An 11661-nucleotide genomic window follows, 5' to 3' on the forward strand; every position below is an offset into this window, starting at 1 on the left:
AGGAATAGCTACAAGCTTTCTGTCACAACAGAATCTCATGAATTTTACCTTTTCTGCATTTCCCCGTTATCGGCACATTTATGTATTGTTTGATCCAATTCTGCTTGCAGTTGAACTGATATACTACAAAATTTCTGACATAAGTGTGATCACTGACAACCTATCTGTTAGACTTTTTGATATTCCTAAAATTGATTGTTTTGAACATGGCTCAAAATTCTTAGAAAACCTCTCTACATTAGCACACATTGCCTTGTTTTATAAAGAAAGAAAAACTGATTTATAACTTGCCAGTAGATGTGCGGTTTTCAAAACGGTGAGCTTTACTAAGGCAAAGGGCTGCCGCAGTATGAATATGTGAAGCTTCCTTGGCAGTGATTAGAGATGTTCCCAAACACAATATGCATCACTCTTCCCGTTAGAGATGAGTAAGTTGCACATAATTACGGTATGGTTTGTCAAAGAGAAAAGGTTCTTCAGAGGCTGCTGTTGATGCTCTCATGTTGTTCTTGAGTGCCAGTCTGAAATCTAAAGGCTTGCTCCTGCTTTCTGTTTTCTTTTTGAAGAGAATTCTTTACGTATTTTCATTCTTCTGTGTTTAGGCACAATATTATTAGGCCCCTTGCTGTAAGCTTCCAGAGGATCAGGAGGAAACAAGCATCAGAGGTGATGGTTCTGACAGGGCTTACTAATGACTGACTACTAAACGTTGGGTTGCTTTTTGTAGGCCTCACACTGTAATTAGGTTTTAAACATGTTACATCCCTTGCCCATGGTACTTTGGGAATAAATACATTTCTTTTTGATGAAATCCTTTTATACTTTTTAGAGTAAGGCCCCACATACCTCACGACTTAGATGAGTTGCCAAAGTCTGTGAGTTTTGTTCTATTTCTGTTATCAAGACTGAAGAAAGATAAACATCTTAAAACGCTGATTTTTGCCCACTGAGGATTTGCATTTTTCCCTGGAGTAAGTTCTCTTTATTGACTTGTGAGGGGGAGTGATTCCAGGCCTAAATAAGAGAAAAACCTATGTTCACAGTTTAATGCTTTGAAGGATTTCTAGACTCCTAAATCTCCAATCCTAAACTGCTTCTTATACAGCATTTGGACAGCCCTTCCTAGGGGAGAACCAACAGACATTTTTTTAAAAAAGCCATTATTATTCTTTACCCATTCAGAGCCCTCCTGTGCTATGCTTTTTTTATTATTATATGTTTTTTAAACTTTTGCTGGTTGTTTTACACTGACTTACTTCTGTTGTGCTTTCAGGAGTTGCACTTCCTGTGAAAAGGGGTATAAAAATAATACTGATGCTCAGAGTTAAATAAACTTTTAGCTCAGACAGACTATAATATGTCCTTCTTCTTAGCTTACACAGTTCTGCCTATAGTTTGCAAGAAAATTTATAGTATGTAACAGTGCCTTGATGTCAGTGTGATGATTAAGCCGAGAATAATGATTTGTGCTGGAAACTTTAGATCTCAGTTTATCAGTCTGCTCCGTGGGAAAAGAGAGAGAAATTTACTAGTCTGTTGAGAGAAGCAGAAGATCAAAATGCTAGCAAAATAAAAATAACACACCTTGAAGTCATATATATATATATATATATATATACACAAATATATTTTCTGCTTTCATGCCATTGTTTATTTTTAAATTTCCATGTGTGAATTTACATTTAAAACTTACTTTCGTTATGTACTCTCAGTACTTGTGTTTTAGTACCAATACTAGGAAACTAGGATTAAAAAAAGCATACAAAGCGAGAATAATGATTTGTGCTGGAAACTTTAGATCTCAGTTTATCAGTCTGCTCCGTGGGAAAAGAGAGAGAAATTTACTAGTCTGTTGAGAGAAGCAGAAGATCAAAATGCTAGCAAAATAAAAATAACACACCTTGAAGTCATATATATATATATATATATAAATACACTGAAATATTATTACTGCTTTCATGCCATTGTTTATTCTTAAATTTCCATGTGTGAATTTACATTTAAAACTTACTTTCGTTATGTACTCTCAGTACTTGTGTTTTAGTACCAATACTAGGAAACTAGGATTAAAAAAAGCATACAAAGGGAAGTTACCACTAGAACAGCCTCCTCTCTGCTTATAATTTATTCTCAGTTTTGCAGAAAGCCATTTCTGAGCTGGATGTCTGAATCACCTGTTGAATCTTGCTGTGGTTCTGATCTCACCCAGAGCGGGTCTCTCCTGTTGTACCTCGCTGCAGGCTGACAATATGACCACCAGTGGTCAGGGCTGTCCGTGTCTCAGCTTCTTCTCACACTGACTATGAGTCTATGCTTCTGGCACTGTTGTGAAGAAATACAGGCTTGCTTTCTACCTCTCCTGAAAATTAACAAGCATCAGTTACTTCCACAATATGCCTTGGAAGGAGTCTACATGTTCATTTTATGAACGCTATAATTAGCTAATTTACAAAGGCTAGGGATGTGTGTGGTGACTATCCCACGGCAAAACTGCTCTTTCGGTGCATTTTTGAGGAAACTTACAGCTAAGAGTTGGCCTTTATTAGTAAAAGTTGGATACTGTATAATTTCACTCCTAACAGACTTTAAAGTAACTGGATCCATTGTTCTAATTTCCAGGTAAATTTGGGTCCAAGCTGTAAATATAGGTGTAACTTAGGAAATAATTTGAGTATTTGAATGTGCTTTGCTTTTTTCATTGCTCACATAAATCCTTCATACTAACTTGGCAATATTTCATTACCTCATTGTGCTTGTAACGCAGGAATCAAAGGGTCTTTACAAACAAGTAGCAAACCCTCACAGCTTCAGTTAATTTATTCACTCAAAGGACAGTTCATTATTTCTCCTCTGCATTATGTTTGCTGTTACAGAGAAGTTAATTCCTACTTTTTGAACATTTGATTTGTGAAGCTTGGGCTAACTGCATTTAAGTTACTCAGAAGATCCAGTAGCTCTCAGAAGAGGGTAGGTTACAGTGTAGAAACTGCTGTGTTGGTTTTGAAGTGGAATGTGTTGTGTCAAATAATACTTAACAATTCTCGATCATGGTTCCATGATCCTTCCTGTGGGTAAAATAATGAATTAAAGCCCTCTCATATTGCTACGGCAGCAATTTCTATCAGTATTTTACCCACAGGAGAGCGCTTTACATTGTTCAAAATGGTTGGTTGCAGGCTATTGTATGATTTGCACAATAAATTTCGGTTTATAACTCTGAGTGCAGGTATAGTAATGGTTTTTATAGTTACTGTGAGCAGATGTCTTGTGGTTGCATTGAGAGGGGGAAAAAAAACTGGCTCTGCTGTTTGAGTTGTGGAAAATATCTAATTTTCCCTGACTTTATCTTTGTTTGATTTTTGTCTTAAATTCAGTTACAGTACATATAATGACTTATCTCATGGGATAATAAAAAAGAACTGTGATTATTTCTTCTATGCATTAGATTTTTAGACATATCTTAAGCAGTTTGTCACTTTATGCCATACTTTGGTAACAGAATATTTCACTGTCATAAAAGAGGCTACTTTAATAAGCTGTAAATTATTGAGCTATACTGATCCCTAGAGTTTTTGGTTTATGTTCCCATCATGTAAATCCCTTTGACGCACTGGTATACGATGTGTTCTGCGCTCTAACCTTCTGTTCAATTGACTATTTTAGCATATCTTACCGCTGTCTGCACCAAGCGGTCCCTCAGCCGTGATTTCAAATTGCAAAGATCATTTTGCAGTTCAAAAGGCAATTCGTGCCAGTGGAGGGTTTCAAATATCAAAGGGACTTTTTAAAGAATACTTTCTCAAGTGGATTTGTGCTATTTGTAAGGGATTAAAATAATTCACTGTTTCTTTATTGAAAATTTGCCTTCTGTATTAGTTATCATCTCAGTTTCTAAGGCAGCAAAATAGGGAGTTTTTGATGTTGAATATTTGTCCAGAAATCCTTATCCTTACAGTAGTCAGAAAAACAATTACAGCTTCCTGGCCCCATTTAGTCACTTAGGGACCAACCAGTTGACTCGGTGCTAAATCTCGTGGCTCTATTTCATTGCTCTGTTCCTTGGCTTTGTTCTGAGATGACTCCACTAAAACCAGAGACATACAGTGGTGTGAACGTAATGGAGTCCAGTGATGAAACACCTTTAACCATCCGCCACTGTGAAGTAAATATCACTGTATTAGTCAATTATATTTTAACAAATGCTCTGCTCTGTAGAAGGAGACACTACAGACAGCAGCGACAATGACATTTGAATGTCTTGCAACACTGGTACTTTTTTATTTAACAAAACCATTGGATCTTTAGAGTGGTACTTCAGGGAGCTGTGCAGTATGTTCCTCTCTGTTCCCCCTCGACCCGTGGGGCTGGGCGCCTTCCCCAAGGCCTCTACCCCACATTGAAGGTGACAGTGCCCGACAGCCCTCCTCCTCGTCTGTGATCGTGGACTCTTGGAGTCCTTTAACCAAGGAGAGAAAGCTGTTCTTGCCAATCAGGTAGATGGTGAACCTCTAGTACAAAAAGAAATTCATATTTTAAAAGAAAGAAAAAACAATTTTTTTCATTATTCTTCATGACATAAATTGCCTATGTCAGAAGACTAAACCTTTTTCTATGAGATTCGCTGTTACCCTTCTTTAAACATACCTGTCATTTCACACTCACTTCTGCCAGATTAAACCTACACATTTCTGATTTCTAACACAGTAACCGTTTCCCTCTAAGTCATGCAGGTTGACATTTAATTTGCTGTTGGCAGAGAATCAGGTACTATTTCTCTGAGGTCCTGATGGGCCTGAAGCAAGATGAAAAATGTTACAGCACGAAGTGTGGGCGACAGTGGCGATGGTGTGGGGTGTGAGAAGGACGGAATGAAGGTGAAGGGTAAGAAAGGTGGCTTGCCTCTTCTCGTTTTCTGCACTGCCACAGAGCAACGCAGAAAAGCAAGAAGTCTTGCTCAGCTCCTGCTATCCACTCTCCCTTAAGCCAGCCCTATCTGGTCCTGTGGTGGGATTCAGTTTACTAACCTACCAGAAGACTCAGGTGGAAAAGGTGGTTGGTGAGCTGAAGTGTCATGCCGTGAAATTGGACTAGCAGCAGCGCTTGCTTAGGACTCTGTATGTGGGGAGAGAGAGGAGCAGGACAAATTCCTCGGTGGCTGCATTAGATCTTTTTCACTGCACCCTAAGCAGTATACACACTTTATTTCTTCTCTGCGTTAGTATTATGAAAGCACTTGATACAGCAGAATTTTCAACTGGAACATCCTGGATCATTTCAAGGGTTGCATACATCAGCATCTGAAGCAATGCGTGCGAGGGGTTGCTTAAGCTGTAAAGGGAAGATCTTAAAACACCTGGGATAAGGACGCTGGTGGCATGATTGGGGCAGGGTGGGGGTCGCAGTGGTGAGCCAAAGGTCATCACCAAACGTAGCAATATAATAATGTTAAATTTACGTACTCCTACAGACTGGCTCTGTGAAAGAAGCTATGGGTCAGATGAACTGTATGTCATATTATAGCCACTAATTTTCATGTCGCATCTTAATGATGAACTGCGTTGTTGTTTAAACTACTTTAAAACACTAAGTGCTTCATTTTCAGCTATTTGAGTAGCACTGCTCTAAAAGCAGAACACCCATTTGCCTTTCACTGATGTAACACGACCCTCGCTGTTACCATAATTCTCTGTGATTCAGCCTTTTTCCCCCTCCTTCCTTCTTTTGCTTTTTTGCACAAGATGATCGTTGTTTTCAAACACTTACTCTCTTCTCTGGGCAGCACGTCCTTTTCTTGCCAGCTTAAGCGTCGGGCATTTGCTCAGCAAGCAATTCCTCTTGCACTGACTAAAAACCAGGTCTGACCTGTAAGCAGTGCTGCTCTGTTGGCGTTTTTATCTTTGACAACACACTGCTCTATCTTAAAAAGGATAATGAGACCTTGCAAGGTGGCTGAGAGGACTGCTGCACTTTTACTGCTAATGAAATTGTAACGTGATTGAATTTATGCCAAAATCCCAGTGTGTTACGTAGGCTAGTTCAAAATAAGGAGATTAACAGAACTAGAACAGGGCTTGCTGTCTTGCACAGCTCCCGTGTGAAATTCTTTGCATTCTGAATCCCATTTTCTGGTATTCGCACTGCAGTGTGCATCACCCAGGTTTGTCAGGGGCACGTAGCAGGTAATGTTTTCAGTAGAAATGTATATCCCGTGTGCTATTTCTGTATAACCGCACAGACCAGGTCTTTCCCAGCTTTGTGAGAGAAGTGCAAAGATCTAGTCAGTTGTGTCCATACCGCAAAGCTCCAGTTGTTACCGAGGCTTTGGCCGTGTAGAATTAATTGGCAGAATACCCTGAATACGCTTACCCTCCCTCCCCCAAAATGGGACCCGTGACCCTTCCGATACGAGGGGCTCTGCTGTCCCTGATGGCAGGAGCCTTCCGGCTGGGGCAGGCCACAGCGCTCCCGAGAGCGTACTGCCCAGGTCCCAGAGGTCCGAGTGGCTGTGGGGCAGGGAGCGGCACGCTGCAGGCCCCCCTCGGGCTTTTAACTGTCTGGAGCTGGCTGCCAGACTGCAGGATCGAAGTCATCCAGGCACCTTGAAAATCCCAGCTCAGTATGTCCTAACAGGTTCTTTCTAAAACACAGTCCTTATGACGTGGTTTCCAACAAACTCCGCTACCACATGGGATACCTTTCTCAGCTGTATTTTGGCTGTGCAGATTTTGTTTCAGCAAATCATCGCGTTCACTTGTTCTGTAATGAATCCCAAGTGATCTGACAGTCAAGTACATCTACAAAGTCAAACCTTATTTTCCTGTATAGACTTCTATTTATGCTTGTATTTGAAAAATGTAGTGCTAAAAGTGTATTTAAGTGTTTCACCAATTACTCATGAGTTTTAAATGAAAGAGGTCTGCTGGAATAACTAAAGCCAATGCGTTTGTAAAGTATGAAGTACTAGATGTCAAAATACTTCATATTGTAGCAAACTTCATGCCATGGGCAGTAATGTGAATGATGTACAGGAGTACATGAGTAATGTGAATGATAATGCAGAGATGTCATGAAGAGAATCGCGTGCTTTCACAAGCCTGAAAGCTTTCCCCACTCAAATTTCTAAAATAACAAAAAAGGACGGTTTCATCGACTATATTTTTCCTTACTGCAAAGTAACTTGAGCAAAATCTTCAAGTTACTTTGGGGTTTGTTTCATTTATGGGAAGAAAATGACAAGCATTACAGTGACTGGTTACAAATAAGCAGATTCAGATTGTTCACTTAGGCCAGTATTAGTAATTCTTGAAGATCTTTTCAGTTGGGACGCACTGTAAATAGCTTGCAGGGAAGGGTGGAAGTTGGTTGATCGGGGTGGGGGTTGAAGAAAGTGCCCTGGGTCTGAGCGTGTGAACTCATGTGTGTGATTTCCTTCTTCCAGTTTGAACAGGAGAACCAGAGACTCGTTGGTGAAATGAATAATCTCTTCGATGAAGTCAGGTACGATTCTCCGTTACTTGACAGACTGCTGTGCATGCTGGTCCCATAACCGGACAACACCCACACAGAGTCAATTTGCTGCAGGACAGCCGGCTGCGTGAATTGCGGTGTGGTAGAAGGAGGGACGAAATAGGAGCGCCCAGGAAACGAACTGTATGAGTTTACACGCTGTGCTGTCCCACAGTGTAAAGAATGGTTCTGAGTGACCCACAAACTATCCAAAATAGTACTGGTCAAATTTGGAAGGTTTACGTTCTATCTCACTTACCTAAGTTTTAAAAATGAAGTTTTCCATTCATGCCGCGTTGTCCGCTGCATACACAGATGGCAGTAGGGGAGGTGCCATCGCTGACCCCCGTGCAGACACCTGCCTGTCTTTATGGCAGCGCGGCGGTGCCGTCTGCTCTCCGCTTCTTGTGCAGAAAACCTGAGTGGCTAACTCAAGCTAGAACTTTACTTTTGGATTATTAGTACTAGGCAAGGTGAATTCCGCACTTCACAGTAGCATATAAAAAGGACAAGTCAGAATTAAGTACTTAGGGTCCACCGTGGATTTTGTTGTATTAGATAAAGAAGGAAGATATACAAGGCCCTCGCAGTGAAGGCCGCTAGCCGGGAACTTCCGGGTGGTGCCCTTCCAGAGCTCCACTGTGGGCTGGTCGTCTTCCCACCGCGAACTGGCAGAGCACTAGTCACAGCCTACTGCTGCGTAACAGGCGGCTGACAGAATAGCCGGGCCCTTTGAATAGCCCGCTTACCGGGCTGGAGAATCTCAATCTGCAGGAGCAAGAAATGTTTGCACTAGTTTCTAATGGAGTCTTTCCGTTCTTTGCCAAGACAAATTGAAGGAAAAGTGGTGGAAATCTCCAGATTACAAGAGATATTCACTGAAAAAGTCTTGCAACAGGTTAGTATAATTTCATACTACAGCAGCAAATACAGCTTGAAGATTTTCTTGGGGGTGTTTTGGTCTTGGTTGCATGCAAGCTGCAAACGTTAAGATTAATCAATCTTTGACACAAATGCGATGGAAAAGATTTTTCTGTTTGTTTTTCAAATGCAAAATCCATTTATTTACTGTTGGCTACTTATTAGTACGTACTGGGAATGGAAGATGCAACGTGTTAGAATGATGCCTCTGCCTCAGAACTGGTGTCCTGTTAAATGTGTTATTTAATAGCATCTTTTCTGTAAATGGTGGCACCTCTTCCAAAAGAGCTGGCAAAAATTAGATTAAATTTGATTCTAGATAAATGGGAAACTTGCTCTTGATCTTGGCGGTCTCTGTTCAGGCTCATAAAATCACAGGTAAAAAAATGGCAACTTAATTTCCTCTATACCTTTGCATCATTGAAACGAAGATGTTAATAATACTAGGTTTTATGAGTTCTGCTTGTTCTCCAAATCCTTAGAAGTGTTTTTTTTCCTAAAATTTATCACTGTTTCTCAATTATTTTTTTTTTAACAGGAGACGGATATTGACAATATCCATCAACTAGTTGTGGGTGCAACAGAGAATATCAAAGAAGGCAACGAAGACATAAGAGAGGTAATGTCTCTAAGTTGTGTTTTAAACTCAACTTGTTTCTCTTAACTTTCAGTTTTGCCCAAGTGTTGCTTTCAACAGCACGTACGAGCTCACCCAGGGTACAGGTGCAGCTGTGTTGGGGTGTCAGGGCATGATTCTGGAATGTTAAGGTTCTTAAGAGTTCGCAATGCTTGTCTCGCTAACTGTGATTTGAATAGCTATACAGGTCTGCAGAAATCTACTTGGCCTCACCTGGTTTTTGTTTAAGCACCTGTGAAGTTTATTTAAAGAAAAGGGGGGGTGGAATTGCAGACTAAGAATGAAAGATGGTGCTGAAATTGTTGAAACGAGTTAAATGCTGAGCATTAGCAGAAGAGTCTCTTTACCATGCTGAACGCATCTCACATGCTCCCAGTAAACAAGTCTATCCCATTGTCTTACTAATTAGAATGCAAGGATGTTTTCTTTCAGGAATGGAGATTTCAGTAAAAACAGAGTTCCTAAATTAGGCCACTGAGGAAATGGCTCAGTTCTTTTTTTTTCTCCCTCCTGAAAGCACACAGAATGTGTAACTCAAGGAGGATGAGTTATCTACTGCTCAGCTCTCCTGAAAAGTGCATCAAACGCACATGAGCAAGCGTAACTTAGGGACTCCAAATTTCTGATTTGGAACTTACTCCCACATTTCTTCAAGTAGAGTAGAATATCTGGAGTGTTCTTTTCAGTAGCTGTCCAACAGGCATGGTGGTATGGCACATGGTGGGGAAGACGTTTGGTGTCTTAAAGAATTAAATCAATAGAAGTACTAATATTTAGCATACAGTAACTATGCCTTTAAATTGGGATTCTTAAGCGCTTTAGATAGGACGCCTGGGGAGGGTACAGGGATGTCAGCCGACTGTCCCGGTGTTCATAGTTAGAGATCAGTATTCAGCAGCATGGCATGAACTGAAGTTATTTTTGCTTAATTTTTCACATTTGTAGGTAGAACTAAGATTCCTAAACCACAATGAGAAACAGTAGAAAAAGGTGATAAATACAAACCTTCGTCACTCACATTAACGTTTGCATTGCATAAAAAAACCCTATTCCATGTGTAAATCTGAAAAATGAGAGAGAGAAACAGGTCCCCTGCTACCTGCCGGTCTGTTTTGGGAAGGAGAATCCAAGAAACAGACCGGCAGTACCTGCTCCTTGCTCTACTTGTTCTGAGACTGAAGTAAGTGATTGACAGTGCGAAATCAACCTCCAGCAATAGTTGTCAGGTTTTGGGTTGGTTGGTTTTCTTTTAGTCAGATGTTTATTAGAATGATGAAGGCCTGATTATTTCTAATCACAGAATTTCACTTTTGGAACTTAAAAGTAACCTTGAAGCATGTACATTTTGATGTCGTTCCTAATGTTTGGGGTATATTTCCACTGTGTGGGATCTTAGGGGTTTTTTTGTTGTGTTTTGTTTTTTTTAAATGACCAATTTTAAGATTTTTGAGAGAAACTTTAGTGTGATAAGTCTAAAGAGATAAGCCAACCTGGCTTTTATTCACCTGAAATTAAAGGCAAGTTTTGTTCTTTCTCTTATGGGAGGGAAGAGCGAAGCCACTAATGGTCATCTCGGGTTGCCACTGTTGAAATTCTACTGCGTGTGTACTGGTGATGGTAATGGAGATAACCTTTTCCCCACAGGCAATCAAAAACAATGCTGGATTTAGAGTATGGATCCTATTCTTCCTTGTGATGTGTTCGTTTTCCTTGCTTTTCCTGGACTGGTATGATAATTAATTAGAAATATAGTATTGTCTACATGCTTTGTCTGTAAAACTTTTGACTTTTTTTTCAATGGAGTGGGGTATATGGCATACCGCTGTATTTTATGCATTTTTTCATACCGCTATGATGGAAGTATTTCCCAATGAATAAGCATGTGTATATATCCATTAGTGCAGAGGGAGCGGCTAGCATTCATTTTAAATCCCTTTATCGAACGTAAAACCACACCTGATCCTGCGAAGAACATAGAAACCTTTGAAAGAGCTGGTAAGAAAGCTACAAGCTGGAGCACAGCTAACAGAAGAAGGAAAAAAACGATAATGGTTTTATCAGTGTCACCCGCGCATCTGTGATGTTTAAAGTCCAGCTCCCAGTGTGCAGAGCAGATCAAGAGAAAACTCTTCCTGCGCAAAAGCGTCTACGCTCTCTCAGGCTTTTATTTAATCATACCACTTCAGGACACAGCGACCATTTTGCACACGGATGACCTCTACTTCTGATCCTTTGAAACTACTCGAGTCAGAGATCAGGTTGCTTTAATAGTAGTAATAATGATAAGTCAACTAAAGAGCTTTACTTCTAGGTGAAAAGAGAGAATGCAACACAGGCAGACAGAGCAGCGAAAGAGATGCTCTGGGATGTCAGAACAAAGCCAAAGGATAGATAGTGTTAAAGCCAAACTCTTCAAGTACTTAAATTGGGAGCAATTTGTTAACTAAAAAAAGTCTCAAAACCAACTGTAACTAAGAATCAGTAAACTCCCTCCTGTTAAATCAGAGGAAAAAATGGTTTTGACTTCAAGAAGCATAAGCGATCTGTTTCTCCTAGATCGTAAAGCTTAGTATTTTTTTAATGTTTATTGTTATGAG

The 11661-nt window shown here is 40.2% G+C and overlaps 1 protein-coding gene across 1 annotated transcript in view; it reads left to right on the forward strand.

Annotated features, from left to right (window-relative positions):
* Nucleotides 1-11007, forward strand: part of STX18 (syntaxin 18) — a 32948-nt gene extending 21941 nt beyond the window's left edge. Inside the window, exons 8-11 of the mRNA XM_009328895.1 lie at nt 7439-7497; nt 8335-8404; nt 8966-9046; nt 10709-11007. Coding sequence (XP_009327170.1) covers nt 7439-7497; nt 8335-8404; nt 8966-9046; nt 10709-10804 — 306 coding nt within the window. The 3' untranslated portion in view covers nt 10805-11007. The remainder of the gene's footprint in view (nt 1-7438; nt 7498-8334; nt 8405-8965; nt 9047-10708) is intronic.
* Nucleotides 11008-11661: the final 654 nt, after the last annotated feature.

The sequence above is a fragment of the Pygoscelis adeliae genome, unplaced genomic scaffold (assembly GCF_000699105.1).
Source record: "Pygoscelis adeliae isolate BGI_AS28 unplaced genomic scaffold, ASM69910v1 Scaffold66, whole genome shotgun sequence".
Taxonomy (NCBI): Eukaryota; Metazoa; Chordata; class Aves; order Sphenisciformes; family Spheniscidae; genus Pygoscelis; species Pygoscelis adeliae.